This window comes from Rhineura floridana, chromosome 3 (genome assembly GCF_030035675.1).
Source record: "Rhineura floridana isolate rRhiFlo1 chromosome 3, rRhiFlo1.hap2, whole genome shotgun sequence".
Taxonomy (NCBI): Eukaryota; Metazoa; Chordata; class Lepidosauria; order Squamata; family Rhineuridae; genus Rhineura; species Rhineura floridana.
The window spans coordinates 159931732-159953367 of NC_084482.1; the positions used below are offsets into that span (position 1 = coordinate 159931732).

The window sequence follows — 21636 nt, forward strand, 5'->3', positions numbered from 1 at the left end:
GGACAAGCTTGGAGCAAATTCACGTATCCCCATGTAAGCGGGAAATGTTTGGCATCAAGCCCACCTCAATACAGGGAGCAGACTCCCTTCTGGCAGGCATCCGTAGCAGCTGGAGATTTCTACGAGCTCTTGCCTTCTTCTGTAGGAAAAAAAGTTATAGGAGTGATTGTGGATGAGGGTGCCGACCTGGCATGTCTAACCGAGACCTGGGTGGGTGAGCAAGGAGGAGTTGCTCTCTCTCAGCTTTGTCCACCTGGGTATACGGTGCAGCACTATGGTAGACCTGAGGGTCGGGGAGGCGGGGTCGCTGTGGTCTATAGGAGTATTTTCTCTCTCACCAGGCATCCTGTCCAGATGGCGACTGGTCTAGAGTGCCTCCACCTTGTGCTGGGCCAAGGAGACAGACTGGAAATCCTGTTGGTGTACCGCCCACCTTGCTGCCCAACAGCTTCCCTAGCTGAGCTCACAGAGATAGTCTCGGAGGTATTGTTGAGGTCCCCCAAACTTGTGGTGTTGGGGGACATCAACATTCATGCCGAGGCTGTTTTATCTGGGGCTGCTCAGGACTTCATGGCCTCCATGACAACCATGGGGCTGTCTCAATTTGTTACTGGCCCAACGCATGTGTCGGGTCACACTCTTGATTTGATCTTCGCCACTGGTCATGGAAATGGTGATCTGGAGGTGGGGTGTTTTTCATCTACTCCATTGTCATGGACAGATCACCGCCTGCTGAGTTTTAGACTTACGACGACTCTTTCCCTCTGCAAGGGTGGGGGACCTATTAAGTTGGTCCGCTCTCGGAGGCTTATGGATCCTATTGGTTTTCAGACGGCTCTGGGAGTTTTTCCAGCTGATAATACTGGCGCTCCTGTCGAGGCCTTGGTCGAACTGTGGAATACGGAGATGGCCCGGGCTATTGACACGATTGCTCCCACGCGCCCTCTTCGATGCAGAGCTCATACAGCTCCATGGTATACCCCGGAGCTGAGAGTGATGAAGCAAGAGAGAAGGAGGCTGGAGTGCAGATGGAGATGAACTCCAGACGGATGCAGTTATGCTTTGGTAAGTGCCTCTACTAAGTCGTATATAAAAGCGGTAAGGGCGGCGAAGAAGTTTCACTTCGCCGCCTCTATCAGGACATCTCTCTGCCGCCCTGCAGAGCTTTATAGGGTTGTACGAGGACTCTTACATTCTGGTCCTCGAGATACTATTGAAACATCTGAAGCTCGCTGTAACGACATCGCAGGGCACTTCCAAAATAAAATCGCATGCATCCGTAGGGACCTAGACTCCGATGTCATGACAGATGAATCCATTGAAGTGTCCAGAACACGGTCTTGTCTTTCATTATTGGATGAGTTTCAGTTGGTGCAGCTTGAGGAAGTGGACAAGGTACTTGGATTGGTGCGGGCGACCACGTCTGCTCTAGATCCTTGTCCATCTTGGCTAGTGAAGGCTAGCAGGACTACTACCACCGGCTGGGCCAAGGAAGTGATAAGTCCCTAGTAGCCTCAAGGAGGCAGTAGTAAGACCTCTCTTAAAGAAACCTTCCTTAGACCCAGATGACCTGAACAACTATAGACCGGTGGCGAACGTCCCCTTTTTGGGCAAGGTTCTGGAGCGGGTGGTTGCCGGTCAGCTCCAGATGCTCTTGGATGAGACCGATTATCTGGATCCGTTTCAATCCGGTTTTAGGCCTGGTTTTGGCACTGAAACAGCCTTGGTCACCCTGTATGATGACCTTTGTCGGGAGAGGGACAGAGGGAGTGTGACTCTGTTGATTCTCCTTGATCTCTCAGCAGCGTTTGATACCATCGACCATGGTATCCTTCTGGGGAGACTCGCGGAGTTGGGAGTTGGAGGCACTGCTTGGCAGTGGTTCCGCTCCTACTTGGCGGATCGTCACCAGAAGGTAGTACTTGGGGAACATTGCTCGACACCTTGGACTCTCCATTGTGGAGTCCCCCAGGGGTCGGTTTTGTCCCCCATGCTTTTTAACATCTACATGCAGCCTCTGGGTGCCGTCATCAGGAGCTTTGGAGTGCGTTGTCACCAGTATGCTGATGACACGCAGCTCTATTTCTCCTTTTCATCTTCTACAGGTGAGTCTGTGGATGTGCTGAATCACTGCCTGACTGCGATAATGGACTGGATGAGAGCTAATAAACTGAGACTCAATCCAGACAAGACTGAGACACTGTTGGTGAATGCCTTCCCTGCCCAGATGGTGGATGCTTACCCTGTTCTAGATGGGGTTACACTCCCCTTGAAGGAACAGGTTCGTAGTCTTGGGGTTCTTTTCGATCCTTCCTTGTCTCTGGAGGCGCAAGTGGCCACGGTGGCAAGGAATGCATTCTACCACCTTCGGTTGGTAGCCCAGCTACGCCCCTATCTGGACAGGGATGACCTCGCCTCAGTTGTTCATGCTCTGGTAACTTCTAGGTTGGATTACTGTAATGCGCTCTACGTAGGGCTGCCCTTGAAGACAGTTCGGAAGCTTCAGCTAGTGCAAAATGCAGCAGCCAGACTGCTGATGAGGACCAGCCGGTCAGCGCATATAACACCTGTTCTGGCCCGTTTGCACTGTCTACCTATTTGCTTCCGAGCCAGATTCAAGGTGCTGGTTTTGACCTATAAAGCCTTACACGGCGTGGGACCGCAGTATCTTGTGGAACGCCTCTCCCGCTATGAACCGACCCGGTCACTTCGCTCAGCGTCTAAGGCCCTCCTCCGGGTGACAACCCATCGGGAAGCCCGGAGGACAGTTACTCGATCTAGGGCCTTTTCTGTAGTGGCCCCCGAATTGTGGAACAGCCTCCCCAAAGAAGTACGCCTGGCGCTGACGCTTCTATCTTTTCGGCGCCAGGTTAAGACCTGGCTATGCTCCCAGGCATTTTAATGTGTTTCATGTTACAATTTTAAATCTCTTTGTTTCAGTTTATTTATTGTGATATTTTGTATTTCTGTATTTTTAATCTTTTGTACACTGCCCAGAGAGATATTCGCTATGGGCGGTTTAAAAATGAAATAAAATAAATAAATAAATAAATAAATAAATAATCACTGGCTGCTGCCTTACTACAGTTTTGTCCTGGACATTCTTCCTGCTCATTCTGGCCACAGATGCTGCTCTTATAAGCAGACTCACCCTCATTGTTATTCTGAGCCATAGTCCTACATTCTCCTGTGGAAGAGGCTGCCTGTCTGTTGATTTAGGGCAAAGCCCTACCAACGTTAGCTAGATTAGTAGGTGTTCTGCCACTGTGGCCAGCAGTCTGGTAGGGTTGCTTTGCCATGTCATGTTAGTGCACAATAGATCCTTGCTCATCCATGATTTTATCTTTGATGAGAGAGCTGACCTGCATTACTGAGACCTGGGTGGGTGAACTGGGTGCAGTGGATCTGACCTAGTTCTGCACACCTGGGCACACTGTACAGCACCATCAAATAGGTTGCACATCCCCTCTCTGCAGGAACTCCTCTCTTACCAAGGAGTGCCCATCAATCACACACACCTGCACAGCACTCCCATAAATACAAAGCAAGAAGAAAGGGGGTGGCACCCTTGCCTTTGTCTGCAACTGGTAATTTTGGGCATACTCCATCCAAAACTGAAAGTAGCATCAATGACATGTAGTCATCGATAACTTATCAATATATACTGTAGTGTGAGCCAGCTCTACATTTCCCTTTCCATGTTCTGGAAGGATTTGGTGTGTTTAGAACCTGCTGACTGCAAGATGTAGAAGGTCTCAAGTTGGTAACCAAAGGACTCATCTGAACCCTAATCTTTGCATGTGCATGTTGAAGTTGGGCATAACACTCAAGAAGTCTGTTCCAGATTATTATGGTGCCAAACTCTCCTGCACCAGAAAGAGATTTTGGAAGTCTGTGTTTATGCAGCATTTGGGGTGTGGGGGATTAGGTTTCTGTGTTCACAGTTAAATTCAGATTTTCCCATGAAGAAAATGGGGCAAGAATAGTTTCTTATGCAAGAGAAGCTATGAGAGATGTGGAGAAAGTTAACAGGGGCATCTTCTGTACTATAAGAGTTTATGCTAATAAGAGATTTGTTTGAAATCCTGACTTACTTTTTAAGTCCATTTATTGATGAAGGACAGAGTTCTAAGCAAAACTGCAGGGGAATGTGTTCCATGGAATTCTGCGTACTGTATTTAGGATCAGTTGGCGTTATTTCTTTGATTAAAAATGTGGCTAATTACAGTATATCAATGCATGAGCTAGATCTAGCAATGAGTGAAGAAGGTAAAGCTTTGGGAGCTCACTTCTAGGCCAAACCTCTTGTTGTGATCTTCGTATGAGTAAGATTGATTCAGATCAGAAAGTGGACCCTCAAGGAACTCCCACTCATTTTCAGTATTTACCCATAGAAGTGTTTGTATTGCCTCACTGATTCCATGCCTTTACTATTTCCCACAGCTCTTCTGCCCTTATGCCATGTCTTGCCCTGCTTAGATTGTAAGGCTGAGGGCAGGTCCTCTGCCTTTTCTTTGTTTTCTGGATAAGGCCTACTTTTATATAGCTGCTGTAGAAATAACAATAAGAAGGATAAGATATAGGCATCTGGGATTTCTTGAGGTGGAAGGTGCCATTATGCTAATATCTAGAAGTAATTACAGTAGGGCTCCGCTTTGGGGCATTCAGCTAATACAGCGGTTTTCAATTAGAGTAAGGCCCCACTCATACATCGCTTGTTCCGCTTTTACAGCATTTTTTGGGTGTCGGGCGCCATTCTATTGATGGAGTTCGGCTTTTCAGCAGGTTTCACTTTTAGGTGGGGGTCTGGAACGTAACGCGCCGTATGAGTGGGGCTCTACTGCAGTAGCTGCTGTTCTGAAACTAATGCTTATGTCTTTTTTTTCCTTAGTGCTGTGACCTGGGATTCCACGCCAGCCTGGCACGAACATTCAGAACATATCTGTCTGCTGAATATAATCTAGAAACATCACGCCATGAAGGTCTGGACATCATTGAGAATGCAGTAGACAACCTGGATGCACGTAGTGACAAGCACACAGTCATGGATATGTGCAACCAAGTCTTCTGTCCTCCACTGAAGTTTGAATACCAACCTCACATGGGCGATGAGGTATCATGATTGTAGAAAATGGTTTCAGTGCTGCCTAGTGCAATATGTTTTTGGCTTCCCTTCAGATGTAACACCTTCTTCACTCCAGCGCTAATAGTGGGATTTGTGTTTCATTTGTTGTTACTATAGAATTCATGTTACATTTTGATATGATTGCTTCTAAAGCAGACCTTCCAAATTGCTAGCATATGCTCAGAAAATTGCTATTCCAGTTTGCCCTTACTTGACAATTGCTGCATAAGTACTTTGATTATTTGTTGTTTTTATTCTTTTGCTAGCACTTCTTTCCTTCCAATGAAACAAATTTAGAAAAGTGAAATTGAGGGAGTGAATGTTCCACCATCCTTTTGGCCAATGAGCACTTATGAGGTACAGCTGGCCTTAGCTACTCCAAGCTGACCTTAGCTACTGCACATATTATGCCTGAGGGAGTTACTAATGCTAAGGCTTTTTAAGCAGCAATTAAGTCAGATCCTTGCTTTGGGAAATCTGTTTTCTAATCTAACCCAATACCACAAATAGATTCTTATAACATAGAGCAGCCTTGCTGTATAAGCATAAATAATCACTATGCCCCGTATTCTGTGTCTGGGTGAGGCTGAATTTCAGACTCAATAGAAGAATTATACTGCTGGTTAAAAATTAAGTACTCTATCTTTTGTTTTAAATTTCTACCAGTCCAAAGTTTTGGGACACTAGAATCATGAGGATGCACATTCTTTGCTTCCTTAGCTCTTTAATAGCTGTCAATGTTCTCATTCTTTTTGAATTTGCATAGGCTTATCTTTTCTTGCTTCAGGTATGTCAGGTGAGTGCCCAGCAGCCGGTTCAGACAGAGTTGCTCATGCGATATCACCAGCTGCAGTCTAGACTTGCCACACTCAAAATAGAAAATGAAGAGGTGAGAGCTGTAATAGTCTTTGATTCTTAATTAAACACGCTTTATTGACTCAGTTATGCTAATAATTCCATGCAAGGTGACTTTTAAACTAACAGAGCTAAAGAGTTAAAATTAATTGGACTAACATATTTTTTCAACCCAACAATGGGATGTGTGGTGTAAATGTGGGACTGCCTGATGTCGTTTTAACCAAAGCCTTAGAATTTGTTCACACAATCTTGCAAGGTGAGGGAAAGCATGTGTTCAAAATTGAATGTTGAGTTTCCCAACTCACAGTGAGAGGTACAGATGAGGAATATGGAGGGTCTCAAGTTATGTTTGAACAGACCCTAAGAGTAGTATCTGAATAATTAGTTTATATGGCCAGGCAAATTATCTACCTGTGTCACAGTGTCATATCTGGCAACTATGCCTGAGAACTCTTGGACAAGACAATTAATGGGAAAATGTTTTGGTGCTATATCACCAGAATATGCTCCAGCTGACATCATTTATATGATGAGTACCACAGCCAGTAGCTAAAGCTTTCCTGTGTTTCTGATTGATGGATGGAGCTCTGATTTAAAAGTTTTCAGGTAATACTGAAATGAGTAAGTTAGGGTCTTGTCCTTGCATGGAACACTCCAACATCAAAAGCACTAAAAGGTGTGTTTGTATATTATAAATATTGTCTGATTGGCCAAACAAGAGATGGATTGATTCCAGAAAGGAAGCCACAGACTTGAACTTACAAGATCTGAACAGGGTGGTTCACGACAGATGCTCTTGGAGGTCGCTGATTCATAGGGTCGCCATAAGTCATAATCAACTTGGAGGCACATAACAACAACAACAAACCATACAGTCATCCTGCAAGACAAGCTGCCATTATTCCCATTATATGAATGATCAGAAGTACACAATAAGACCATGCCAGCTATTTGACCTCAAATATAAAATGGACACAATGGCTTGCTACGTAATATTTGTTTGGCTGTCTTGTCTGAAAGTACTGAATCTCTGCTATAGATGGGGCATGTTATCAAGAGGTTGTAACTGCTACCTAAAGATTATGTAGACGTACAGAGTTTTATGTGTGATGGTGGACACTCTGAACCAGTGTGCCAGTACTTAATCCAGTTGCTGCTAGTCCATACAGGCTAGGATGATAAGCCTGGGGATGCACTGCTATAATTATGTCAGAACAACAACTGTAGCTGTAAACCCTTGTAACAAAAAGACCTTCTTAAAGCTGCATTCTATTGTGCTTCCTGCTTCAGTGATATTGTCACTGCTTAGATTGTTATCTAGAAATGCTTTAAAGATTCATTTCTAATGTGACCTTAGGTGCTGAACAAGTTGCTCATCCATGCGCAAAAGTATCCAATTCTGAGGCCCTATTTTATCATCTTCCTAGTAATCTTTCAGTGCAAAATACAAGACTGTATCAGTGTATCATGCGTTTAATACAACCCATCTGCGTCGTACCTTGCTTTGTTTCATAATCTTCTGTGCCTTTAATTTCGGCAGGTGCGAAAAACATTGGATGCCACTATGCAGACATTGCAAGACATGCTGACCGTGGAAGATTTTGATGTCTCAGATGCCTTCCAGCATAGTCGCTCCACTGAGTCAGTCAAGTCAGCTGCTTCAGAGACTTACATGAGTAAAATAAAAATTGCCAAGAGGAGGGCCAACCAACAAGAAACTGAAATGTTCTATTTTACTGTGAGGATAATCTTATTTCTATATTGAGCACAGTATAGTGAAAAGGCAGTAGATGAGAAGGCTGGATCTTATGGAGCAGTGGCTTCTTCTCTCTCAGTTTAACTGCAAAGATGTTGAAGCCCAGATCATATTTTAATGGCATTAGAGTGTGTTGGCATACCCACAGCTAACTCCCAACTTCCCTGCATACTCCTTTTTAATGCACATTACGAGCTCCGAGAAAGGCAAGAGATTGTGCCTGAAAGCTGGGAGTGACTTGTAAGTATTTGTGTCCAGGGATGAGGGTGATATAGTTCACCTTTAAAGGTGAACTTACCTAATTTGCACTTTCCAAAACCCTCTCTAAGGGGCTGATGCCCCTACTGCCATTTTAACTGATGGCAGGCATGTGTGTGCATGCAGAGTAGCGTGCATGTGTGTTGCCAATGAAGATGACAGCGGGGGTATCAGCTCCTTAGAGAAGCCTCTCCCACCATCTTGGTTGATGGCAGAACCTGCATGCCCAGTGCTCAGGGCGTTCACAGAAAGAGAGAAGAGGTAGGTGGAGTGGTCCTGCACGATCTGGGGGGGGGGGGGCTGGGAGCAGGGGGCCCAGGGCAGGCTGGCGCCCAAGGGCCCAGTCACGCCTGGTGCCGGTCCTGGTTCCACCATTTCACCAGTCTTTCCTGTCCATCTAGGAAGCCCTTATACTGTACACTTAGAGAATCAGATCTTAAGCTTTAAAAAATGTGTGTTTTTATTTTCCAGTTTTTAATTAGGTATGTTTCTAGACCACATGGCTGTGGTGGTAAGATGCAAAATCTCTCCCATGTACCATCATAAAAATTAAGAAAATAGAACAGCTAAGAAGATTTTTTTTTAAAAAAACCTCAATGTTTTAAAACTAGGTTGTGAACTTTAAAGATTAGGAGTCTGAACATCAGGAAAATATGTGTAATAATCCCTTAATTTGCATCAGGAGAAAATGCATGTCCTATTAAAATTAGCTCATGTCTTTCCTCATTTTGACATAGCGACAATTTGCTATAGTCCAGTTTCTCCCGCTTAGAACTAGAGATCCAGAATATCTTGTGAGTCATTACAACTTACTTACAAACTTCTTACAGTCTTCTGTGAACTTCTCCAGTGCAAGTCCTGTTAAATCAAAGCAGAATTGTGTAGAAGGTGCGGTTCAATTAATTTTGTTAACTGTTAAGCTAGCACAGGAAATATCTGGCAAAATGTGCCAGGCAACATAAATGCCATTTAACAATTAATCCAATTTAACAGTGGGTAGTATCCAAAGTTTACAAAAATGGAAGGCAGCTTGCATAACTGATTTTGTTTTTTCCTCCTCCTCTCTACTGCTATCTACATTAGAGGCCACATCTTGTAGAACCAAAATGGAATAAGGGAAGTTGCTTACTTCTTGCTTACTTTCTACTGCTCCAGCAGTAATTTCATTGCTACAAGATCCCTTCACTCAAGTTCACATGTCCTGCTGTTCGGAGAGAGGGCTAATCCTCTGGAGATAGGTTTTGGGGCACAGGGGGCTGCAGGGGAGGAAGAGAAGAGAGACAGTGGTTGTGCAAGCTGTCTTCCATTCATGCAGCCATTGAATCCAACCCATTCGCCCAGTTTAAAACGAACTATAGCTTGTTTTTAAACTAAGATTTAATGTTATGTGTGAACCAGGCCAATGTGTATGTTAGTAATTGCATCAAATGATGTCACATTATTTTAAGTGTTTAAGCGTTCAAAGCATTTCATTCCATAACCTTGGCAACAGCACCATAAGATAGACCCTTATAATTTTCTCCATATCTCAGTAAGAAGGCTGAGAGATGAGTGATTTGCCTAAGGCTCTCTGTTAACATTAGGATAAAGGTGAGAATTGGACCAGGGAATTTCTGCACTGCCTAGTCTCTTAGCCTAGTGCATAGCCAACTGCATTGTAGCAACAGTTGTTTCTTTAATTCAGAGGTATCTGAGATTTGCCTTGTGAAGTTTTAAAGATGCATTTTGTGTATGTTGTTGAATCTTCTGATTTCTGTTTCTTTTCTCCCTATACCTTTCTCCTGTGCTCCCAGCATCTGTGAAGTTACGGATTAAGATGGTCCGCCCCTGAACACTAATGGAATCCAGTGGATTCCTGAATGCCCTGGGGGAATTCCCAGTAGAAACAGCAGATGACCCTGTTGAAGTCCTTGTCACGCTGTGAAACAGCGAGGCGTGTCGGGCTCTTCACACAGTTGCCCCTGAGCGTCCTCTCCGGCATTGTGGAGCCTGGTTTGCACTTGGTACACCAGTGAGATAAGGGCAATAAACAGATTAGACAACAGGTAGAGCACAAATGTGCTGTGAGGCTGATGGGGCATGAGTAAAACATCATAACTGTGCCTGCTGTGTGGCAGTGAGTGTGGCAAAGAAGGCCCACTTCTCTGCAACCATCGTATCCTCAAGTAGCTGTCCAGTGGAGCTCTTCCATATTGTCAGGGGTCTCTTGACATCAACTCCAGGAAATGGAGTTTTAGACCCTTCGGAGGCCCACTGTGAATTGTTTGCAAGGCACTTTGAGGGTAAAGTTGCTCACCTCCGTAGCAATCTTGATGCCACATCCATATTTATTGTAGTCCTCAGTGAGGTGTCCAGTGCAACATCTGCTGCAACTTCTTGGGATGGGTTTCAGTTGGTGCAGCCTGATGACATAGACAAGGTGCTTGTGACGATGCGGCCAGCAATGTGTCCTCTCGGCCCTTGCTGTTCTTGGCTTATTTAAGCTTGCCGAGGGAAGTTGACCAATCCAGGCTGTGGTCAATGCATCATTGTGGGAGGGAATGGTTCCAGCCACCCTGAAAGAGGCATTGATCCAACCGCTCCTGAAAAAGCCCACCCTGGACCCATTGATTTGTGACGACTACCACCCGGTTGCAAATACCCCCTTTTTAGGGAAGGTGAATGAGAGGGTTGTGGCGCAGCCATTGCAAGTACTCTTGGATGAACCAGTTTATCTTAACCCATTCCAGTTTTGGTTCAGGCCTGGTTATGGGACTGAATCAACCTTGGTTGCCCTGATAGATGACCTATATCGGGAGAAGGACAGGGGAAGTGAGACCCTATTATTCTTACTTGATCTCTCAGCAACTTTTGATACCATTCACCATGGTATCCTTCTGGGCCAACTTAGTGAGATGGGTATCAGAGGCAATGTTTTGCAGTGGTTTCAATTCTATCTCCAGGATTGTTTTCAGAGAATAGCACTAGTTGATTGTCTTTCTGCCCCCTGGCAGTTGTGCTGTAAGGTGCCGCAGCGTACAGTCTTGTCCCCCATGCTGTTTAACATCTATATGAAGCCCTTGGGAGTGGTCATCAGGAGATTTGGGGTGAGGTGTCAACAGTACGCTGACGATACCCAGCTCTAATTTCTCTGTAACATCTGAATTGGAAGAGGCCATGCAAGCCCTGGACCTTGCCTGGACTTGGTGGTGGGCTGGATGAGGGCCAATAAACTTGAGTCTCAATACTAGCAAGACAGAGGCACTGTGGGTTGGTGGTTCCCAAATTCAGATTATTGGTCTGTTGCCTGCTTTGGATGGGATTATATTCTCTCTGAAAGAGCAGGGCCTGGATCCATCTTTGTTGCTAGAGGCCCAGGTAACCTCAGTGGCTAGGAGTGCCTTTTACCAGCTTCAGCTGGTGACAGCTGTGGCCATTTCTGGACCAGGATAGCCTGACCACGGTTGCCCATGCACTGGTAACCTCCAGGCTGGATTATTGTAATGCGCTCTATGTGGGGCTGCCCTTGAGGTTAATCTGTAAGCTGCAGCTGGTGCAAAATGCAGTGGTGAGGCTGCTCAGTGGAGTAGGGTATCGCCAACATGTCACCCCACTGTGGAATGACTTGCACTGGCTACCCATTAGCTACCAGGTTAATTTCAAGGTGCTGGTTTTGGTGTACAGAGCCCTATAGAGCTTGGGACCAGGATACTTGAAAGATCATCTTACCCCTTATATCCCCAGTCAATCACTGCGCTCTGCAGGTGAGGCCCTCCTGCAGATACCATCTTATCAGGAGGTCCATTCCGCACAACATAGGAAGTTATTGGCCTCTAGGACACTATTACTGAGTATGAGGCAATCTGAAAATAAAAGTTTTACTGAGAATAGTTCCACCAACTCACCAGAAGCTTCTGATCAGCCAAGCTAGTAGGCCTCATGCAGTGAGAATTCTCTGCTTTATCACCATGTGCTCAGAAGCAGGGCTGGTTCTAAAGGGCGGCCAGGTTGGGCACTGGCCTGATGGCCCCTGGAGCTACAGGGGCCCCCTCAGCCACCCCTCCGCTCCCCTTCCGTGATCCCCACCCCCCCACATCCCCCCATGTCTCACCACTTACCTGTCTGCTGTCTTTTACCGTTGCCCTTAACGAAAATGGCAGCTGCGGTTTCCCTAACGTACTGAAGGCCCTGCCGCCATCTTAGTTGATGGCAGAGATGGGCGCACGTAGCACGCATGCATGCCATCAACAAAGATGGCGGCGAAGGCTTCATCCCCTTAGGGAAACCACAGTCGCCATCTTGGTTAATGGCAATAGTAAAAGACAGGAGACAGGTAGGTGGGGTGGGGGCTGTGCGTGCATGCGAATGCAAATGCCACACAGGCCGGGGCCCAGGGCAAGCTGATGCCCAAGGGCCCCGGCATTCCTGGAGCTGGCCCTGCTCAGAAGTAGAGCTCTTTCTGTAGAGAACCCCTGCTCCTTACAAAACTTCTTTGCTTATTGAGGCCGTTCCCAGAAGCCGGACAAAATAAAGCCTGCTTTGAACTGTTGTCTTTGAGTTCCTTGTGATCTCAGGCCTTGACCCCAAGCCCGTGGCTCAGCACAAAGGTTTCTGGCCTAATAAGATCAACAGTATTGATACTTAAATTGTGAAAAAGAGAAAAAAGCCCAAATGACAAAGGCATCCTTGATCCATGCTTTCGGTGTGCAACTGAACTCTGGTTCATTAAGGCATACAACGTATCCTTTTATTCCAGAAAGGTGCTCCAACAGCACATGGGGAAATATGTATGTACCTCAAAGTATCTTTTACCAAAAATATTGTTTGTTTATATATGTGTGTTGTGTTTTTGTTTTCCCTCTTCAGAAATTTAAAGAATATTTGAATGGCAGCAATCTTATTACCAAGCTGCAGGCTAAACATGACTTGCTGAAGCAAACACTAGGAGAAGGTAAGTTACAACATATCTTGCTCCAGACGATCACATTTCGCATCACAGCAGGATTTAAAATTAGACCTTAAATTTCTTAAGTCTCACTTGCTATTAGTTTTTTCCTCATGCCAGCATTTGTGATCAGTTGATTCTGTTGACCCCTTCACAGAAGATGGGCAGTAAATCTTTGCCCCTTTCCTCATAATTTTGGCTGAGAGTGGCATTTGAATGCCCCGTTGCATTGATTCTGTTTCTCGGGGCATAAGGCAGGCATTCCAGCATTAGGGATGGACCCCATTATTCCTGCTTCGCTGGCCAAGTGGTTGCTCTTAATTTAATGAAAAGAAAAAATGAAAACAGGCCCCATGACATGTTCTTGTGCAACATGGTCACTGTGTTCTTGTTATTCATTTCATTTGGCAAATAAATTATTTTGGAAAAGGACTTTTGCAGTACAAATACAAGCAAATTACTATCAAGGTAAATGGACTGGGTTTTCCCCAGAAACTTCACTTGAGAGTTGAACACTGAATGGCATTAAAAATAGATGGTAGTAAATAAAGTTTGAGTTGTTTCAGAATTATATGCAGAAGTTGATAGCTGTCATGTTGAACTGTGGAATTAAAATAACGGGCGTTGGGGTGTTCACTGCTAAGGATTTATTGTTATGTGCCTTCAAGTCGATTACAACTTATGGCGACCCTATGAATCAGTGACCTCCAAAAGCATCTGGCATGAACCACCCTGTTCAGATCTTGTCAGCTTAGGTCTGTGGCTTCCTTTATGGAATCAATCAATCTCTTGTTTGGCCTTCCTCTTTTTCTACTCCCTTCTGTTTTTCCCAACATCATTGTCTTTTGCAGTGAATCATGTCTTCTCATTATTTGTCCAAAGTATGATAACCTCAGTTTCATCATTTTAGCTTTTAGTGACAGTTCTGGTTTAATTTGTTCTGACACCCAATTATTTGTCTTTTTCGCAGTCCATGATATGCACAAAGCTCTCCTCCAACACCACATTTCAAATGAGTTGATTTTTCTCTTATCTGCTTTTCTCACTGTCCAACTTTCACATCCATACATAGAGATTGGGAATACCATTGTCTGAATGATCCTGACTTTAGTGTTCAGTGATACATCTTTGCATTTGAAGACCTTTTCTCATAGCTGCCCTCTCCAGTCCTTGCCTTCTTCTGATTGCTTGATTATTGTCTCTATTTTGGTTAAGGACTGTGCCAAGATATTGATAATCCTTGACAAGTTCAATGTCCTCATCAACTGTAAAGCTACATAAATCTTCTGTTGTCATTACTTTAGTCTTGATGTTCAGCTGTAGTCTTGCTTTTGTGCTTTCCTGTTTAACTCTCATCAGCATTCGTTACAAATCATTACTGGTTCTGCTAGTAGTATGGTATTGTCTGCATATCTTAAATTGTTGATATTTCCCCCTCCAATTTTCACACCTTCATAGAATCATAGAATAGTAGAGTTGGAAGGGGCCTACAAGGCCATCAAGTCCAACCCCCTGCGCAGTGCAGGAATCCAGATCAAAGCATTCCTGATAGATGGCTGTCCAGCTGCCTCTTGAATGCCTCCAGTGTTGGAGAGCCCACTACCTCTCTAGGTAATTGGTTCCATTGTCGAATGGCTCTAACAGTTAGGAAGTTTTTCCTGATGTCTAGTCGAAATCTGGCTTCCTGCAACTTGAGCCCATTATTCCGTGTCCTGCACTCTGGGATGATCGAGAAGAGATTCCGGCCCTCCTCTGTGTGACAACCTTTCATGTACTTGAAGAGTGCTATCATATCTCCCCTCAGTCTTCTCTTCTCCAGGCTAAACATGACCAGTTCTTTCAGTCTCTCCTCATAGGGCTTGGTTTCTAGTCCCCTGATCATCCTTGTTGCCCTCCTCTGAACCTGTTCCAGTTTGTCTGCATCCTTCTTGAAGTGCGGAGACCAGAACTGGATGCAGTATTCAAGATGAGGCCTAACCAGTGCTGAATAGAGGGAAACTAATACTTCATGCGATTTGGAAACTATACTTCTGTTAATGCAGCCTAATATAGCGTTTGCCATTTTTGCAGCCACATCACACTGTTGACTCATATTCAGCCTGTGATCAACGACAATTCCAAGATTCTTCTCACATGTCATATTGCTGAGCCAAGTATCCCCCATCTTATAACTGTGCATTTGGTTTCTTTTTCCTAAGTGTAGAACTTTGCATTTATCCCTGTTGAATTTCATTCTGTTGTTTTCAGCCCAATGCTCCAGCCTATCAAGATCCCTTTGAATTTTGTTTCTGTCTTCCACGGTATTAGCTATGCCTCCCAATTTTGTATCATCTGCAAATTTGATAAGCATGCTCTGTACCTCCTCATCCAAGTCGTTAGTAAAAATGTTGAAGAGCACTGGGCCCAGGACCGAGCCCTGTGGTACCCCACTCGTTACTTCTGCCTAGTTTGAGAAGGAACCATTGATAAGTACTCTCTGAGTACGATTCTGGAGCCAACTGTGGATCCACCTGATAGTTGTTCCATCCAGCCCACATTTAGCTAGCTTGCTAATCAGAATATCACATGGCACTTTGTCAAAAGCTTTGCTGAAGTCGAGATATATTATGTCCACAGCATTCCCACAGTCTACAACGGAGGTTACCTGATCAAAAAATGAGATAAGATTAGTTTGGCAGGATTTGTTCTTCATAAATCTGTGTTGGCTCCTAATCACTGCATTGTTTTGAAGGTGCTTACAGATCGACTGCTTTATAATCTGCTCCAGAGTTTTTCCAGGGATTGATGTTAGGGACTTGTCTGTAGTTCCCCAGTTCCTCCTTTTTGCCCTTTTTGAAGATAGGGACAACATTAGCTTTCCTCCTGTCATCCAGCACTTCACCAGTCCTCCACGATTTTGCAAAGATAATAGACAGCGGTTCTGAGAGTTCTTCAGCCAGTTCCTTCAATATTCTAGGATGCAGTTTGTCGGGCCCTGCCGATTTGAACTCATTCAAAGTGATTTGGTATTCCTTGACCATTTGTCTGTCATGCTCAAGCTCCAATCCTGCCCCTTCTACTTCATGTTTCCTGGGAGGGTCATAGACCCTTTTTTGGGAGAAGACTGAGCCAAAGTAGGAATTGAGCATTTCTGCCTTTTCTTTGTCATCTGTTATCATTTTGCCTTCCTCATTGAGTAGCTGTGCCACCATTTCTCTGTCTTTTACTATGGATGTACCTGAAGAAAGCTTTTTTGTTGCTTTTAGCATCCCTCACTAACCTCAGCTCATTCTCAGCAATTCCGTGATACCTGCCTGTACTCTTCCTTTGTGGCCTGGCCTTCTTTCTACTTCCTGTATGTGTCTTTTTTTGTTTTCAGGTCATCTCTAAGCTTTTTGTGAAGCCACATTGGCTTCTTCTGCTGTTTCCCCCCTTTTTTCCTTGTTGGAATTGCTTGTCATTGCGCTTTTAGAATTTCCTTTTTTAGAAACTCCCACCCATCTTGGACTCCTTTTCTCATTGGGGTCGCTTCCCATGGAACTGCACTTACAATTGTTCCAAGTTTATTGAAATCAGCTTTCCTGAAGTCCAGGGTGAACGTATGGCTACTCTCAGCTTTTGCTTCACAAATTCAAGTATGGTGTGGTCACTTTCCCCCAGAGTTTCCGTAACTGCAACTTCATTCACCAAATCATCTCTATTGGTTAGAATCAAGTCCAGGATAGCTGATCCTCTGGTTGCTTCCTCCACTTTCTGTAGGAGAAAGTTATCTGCAACACAAGTCAGAAATTTCTTGGAGGGTCTGTGTTTGGCAGAATTTGTCTCCCAACAGATACCGGGATAATTGAAGTCCCCCAGTACTACTACATCATGACTCCTCGAAACATTGGCAATTTGATTTTCAAAAGTTACATTCTCGTCTTCTCCTTGATTGGGTGGTCAGTAGTAGACTCCAAGCACCACATTCCTTTTATTACTTGCCCCATTAATTTTAATCCAGATACTCTCGGTGGAGCTACCAAGCTCATCTTCCTGAATTTCTGTGCAGGGATATATATTTTTTAACATATAGCATGACTCCACCTCCCTTTTTATTCCTTCTGTTCTTTTTGAACAAGTTATATCCTTCAATTGCTGTATACCAGTCATGGGAGTCATCCCACCAAGTTTCAGTTATACCTATCAAGTCGCAATTGCTCTCCTGTATTAAGAGTTCAAGTTCGTCCTGCTTGTTTCCCATGCTCTGTGCATTAGTATATAGACATCGAAGACCATGTGATTTATGGCTTGGCTTCCTTACTACTTTTTCCTGAGGACTATTACTGGACCCTATTAGAGCCGATCTCTCTGTTCCCATTACTGTGCACAAGCCTTCATCAGTCATTACCACCAAGTTTACATCTCCCTCCCCCTTAGGATTCAGTTTAAAGCCTTCCTGATGAACTTCTCCATGCTGTGGCCAAACAGATTCTTCCCAGTCCTTGTGAGATGCAACCCATCACTTGCCAGCAGTCCATCTTCCAGGAAGTATAGCCCGTGGTCCCAGAATCCAAATTTCTCACGTCGGCACCACCTTCGTAGCCATTCATTTACACTGAGTATTTTCCTTTTGCTTTCTACTCCTCTTCTAAGTACTGGAGGGATGGACGAAAAAACTATCTGGGCCCCAAAGTCCATGAGTTTCCTTCCCAGAGCTTCATAGTCTGATGTGATTTCTTCATAGCTGCATTTGGCAGTATCATTTTTTCCCACATGGATGAGGACAAAGGGATACCTGTCGGTGGTCTTGATGAGTGATGGCAACCCTTCTGTCACATCTCTAATCCGTCCTCCTGGTAGACAGCATATCTGCCGAGTCCACGGATCTTCTCAGCATACTTGGGTTTCGATCCCTCGCAATAGGAAGTCTCCCACTACTAGTACTCTTCTCTTCTTGTTGTGGGGCGTGGTTTCATTGCCCCTGCTTGATTGAGCTTCAGCTTCTCGCTCATTGTTGCATGGGGTCTCCTGTAATTCTTCCACCACAGGCTGTCCTCCAGTCTCCTCCTCGAGTGGTCGAAAGTGGTTCCATAGTTCCACTGCTGAAGGGTGTCTTCTAGCTCTTCTGCTCCTGTCACCCTTTCCCACGGAGTTTCCTCCATTTCATTGCTCCTCTCCAAAGCAGTCTCCTCTTCTGCTACCTCATGCTGTTGCTCTTCCATCTCCACTTCTCTTTGCTGCTGTTGTTCCAGCGTTCTAAGAACTCCTCATGTTCTCTTATAGTCCTCAGTGTGGCCACCCGCCATTCCAGACCTCTCACTTTTTCATCCAACAATGCCACGAGCTTGCACTTGTTGCACGTGTACGCCATGTTATTCTCAGGCAAGAAAACAAACATGGCACACACCTTGCAGGTCACAACCACTGGAACATCCTTCCCATTCATCCTCTCTTCTATCTTTTGTTTCTTTCTAACTACTTGTTTTGGAGTGGCCTGTGCTTTGTCCTGTCCTACTTCAGGGTAAACTTGAGAGTCCCACTGGTATGTGCTGCACTGTACAAGGGGAATTAGTAATTTTTGTTTTCTGGTTTTTTTTTTTTTTAGGGACCTCCCCCTTGACCTATCCTGTCAAACTCCTTTGTCAAACTCCTGTTTGCTCTGCCTGTTTGCTCGCTCTGCTCGCTCTCTGAAAGCTGGCTTGCTTATATCTCCTCGCCTGTAGACCAACTGAGACAGCTCCCTCTGCTCTGCTCTGTTAGGAGTCAGGAAACAGGAAACATCTTGGTCCAATCCCACTTTCCGTATGATATGTTCTGCGTATAGATTAAACAAATAGGGTGATAAAATACACCCCTGTCTCACACCCTTTCCGATGGGGAACCAATCAGTTTCTCCATATTCTGTTCTTACAGTAGCCTCTTGTCCAGAGTATAGGTTGCGCATCAGGACAATCAGATGCTGTGGAACCCCCATTTCCTTTAAAGCATTTCATAGTTTTTCATGATCTACACAATCAAAGGCTTTGCTGTAATCTATCAAGCACATGGTGATTTTCTTCTGAAATTCCTTGCTCCGTTCCATTATCCAATGTATTTTTGCGATATGATCTCTGATGCCTCTTCCCTTTCTAAATCCAGCTTGGACTTCTGCATTTCTCGCTCCATATATGGTAAGAGCCTTTGTTGTAGAATCTTAAGCATTACTTTACTTGCATGGGATATTAAGGCAATAGTTCGATAATTACTGCGTTCCCCGGGATCCCCTTTCTTTGGAATTGGGATGTATAATGAACGCTTCCAGTCTGTGGGCCATTGTTTAGTTTTCCATATTTCTTGACAACTTTTTGTCAAAATTTGGACATACTCCATCTCAGTAGGTTATAGCAACTCTGTTGGTATGCCATCTGTTCCTGGTGATTTGTTTCTTCCAAGTATTTTAAGAGCAGCTTTCACCTCACATTCTAAAATTTCTGGTTCTTCACAAATGAATCTGTCATCCTGGCATCTCTTTTATAGAGTTCTTCAGTGTATTGCTTCCATCTTCCTTTTATTTCATCTCAGTGAGTCAATATGTTTCCCTGTTGATTATTCAACATCTCTTCTCTTGGTTTAAATTTCCCTTTAATTTCTCTTATTTTTGGAATAGGGCTCTTGTTCTACCCTTTTTTTGTCCTCTTCTATTTCTACACAATAACTATTGTAGTCTCTTTGTCCTTATGTACTAGTTGCTGTATTGTTGCATTTAGGGTTCTAACTGTGTTTCTGTTTCCTTTTGCTTTTGCATTCCTTCTCTCTTTAACCATTTTAAGAGTTTCTTCAGTCATCCATTTGGTGATGTCCATATGTACAGTTGTCTTTTTGGCTGCTCAAAAAATGTGTTTGCAAGAAACAAATTATTGGCTTCACAGAATTCAATAAGTCTTTTTCCTGCTTCATTTCTATCTCCTAAGCCCCATTTCCCCACAATTCCTAGTTCTCTGTTCCCTACTTTTGCATTCCAGTCCCCCATGATTATGAACACATCTTGTTTTGGTGTGTGATCAATTTCTTCCTGTACTTCTGTGTAATATCTCTCAAATTCCTCTTCTGCGTTTGCTGTTGGAGCATAGACTTGGATGATGGTTATGTTAATAGGTTTCCCATTTAATCTCATTGATATCACTTGCTCAGACCTTGCGTTATAGCTCCTAATTGCTTTTGCTATATCACTTCTCACTATTAGAGCAACCCCGTTTCTTTTTAATTTCTCATTTCCTGCATAAAATATTTTGTAGTTGCCTGATTGAAAATGTCCCATTCCCGTCCATTTTAATTCACTCACGCCAAGTATTGTAATGTTGATACATTCCATTTCTTGCTTGACAAATTCCAACTTTCCCTGGTTCATGCTTCTCACATTCCATGTTCCTACTGTGTATGTCCTACAACTCCGGACTCTCCTTTCGCATCTGTGCGCATCAGCCTCTGGGCTTCCTTTCGGCTTTGACCCAACTGCGTCATTAGTCACAGCGCTACTCGTATTTGTCCATTATTCTTCCCCAGTAGCTCAGTGAGTGCCTTCTGACCTGGGGATCTCATCTTCCAGCACTCTCATGTTGCATTTTGGATAATCTATTCATAGGACTGTCAATCTAGCTCAGAACTCTTATTTTTGTTCTATTTCTATACACCACTTGAATGTATTTTTAAAATGTAGAGTGGTTTAAACATTCTGAAATAAAGAGAATAAAAATAAACTCTGCTTGTGGCATTGTCTGGCCTAGTTGTTTCCCGAAATTGATGCCAGGGCATGAAGGGAACAGCCTGCACCTACTGTCTGCATTCATTTCACCTGTGAAATAACAGCAGGTTTTACTTGTATTATAGCCGAACAAGGCATTGCAGGAAACAGAGCTGTTGCTGCTCCATAATATTTTGCAGCATATTTTCTTAGCTTTTATTTCCCACTTCGAGATAAGACAACAGCCCATCATCAGAAGCATTGGGGGAGATATCATTGAGTTACATTATACATTATCAGGAAGAGGAGAGAAAGATGTGAAGCAGTGGCAGCTTTATATTCCATGTAATGTCTCATCCCACTTGAGGTGACAGGATATTCTGGGCACACCTCAGCAAACGTTTGTCATGATTAAGGGCTAAACTACATGTTTCATGTGGCTCCATATAGGTTTGTTTTTACTTTTTCTTATTTTAACCAAAAACAGCCTTCAAGACTGTATCAGTGGAGAAGCAGGAGAAGGACAGGCTCCTTAATTCTTTTCTTTCTGATTTTCAGATCCAAATCACATACACCTTTCCCAGATTGCTTTTCACACCACATAGGAAGGGATATAGGCACCTGAATCTTTTTCCCCACAGAGTGAAAAGCAGCAGGGGATGGGACTTTGAACAGAAAAAAAAGTCCATAAGTGAAAACCTTATGCAGCCCCTCTTCATTCTTCTGTTGAAAGCTTAAGAGACAGCTTTCCATTAAAATTTACTGCTTTCCCTGGTTCATGCTTCTCACATTCCATGTTCCTATTGTGTATGTCGTACAACTCCGGACTCTCTTTTTGCATCTGTGCGCATCAGCCTCTGGGCTTCCTTTCAGCTTTGACCCAGCGGTGTCATTAGTCACAGCGCTACTCGTACTTGTCATTTGTTCTTCTCCAGGAGCTCATTGAGTGCCTTCTGACCTGGGGGTCTCATCTTCCAGCACTATCTCATGTTGCATTTTGGATACTCTGTTTATAGGGTTTTTGTGGTAAGAGATAT

General features: G+C 44.1%; 1 protein-coding gene across 2 annotated transcripts in view; it reads left to right on the forward strand.

The window, feature by feature from the left end:
* SRGAP3 (SLIT-ROBO Rho GTPase activating protein 3) overlaps nt 1-21636 on the forward strand; it is a 332528-nt gene that overhangs the window by 234936 nt on the left and 75956 nt on the right. For both annotated transcript variants that reach the window (XM_061618521.1, XM_061618522.1), the window contains exons 7-10: nt 4892-5113; nt 5913-6014; nt 7524-7721; nt 12843-12927. In XM_061618521.1, coding sequence (XP_061474505.1) covers nt 4892-5113; nt 5913-6014; nt 7524-7721; nt 12843-12927 — 607 coding nt within the window. The remainder of the gene's footprint in view (nt 1-4891; nt 5114-5912; nt 6015-7523; nt 7722-12842; nt 12928-21636) is intronic.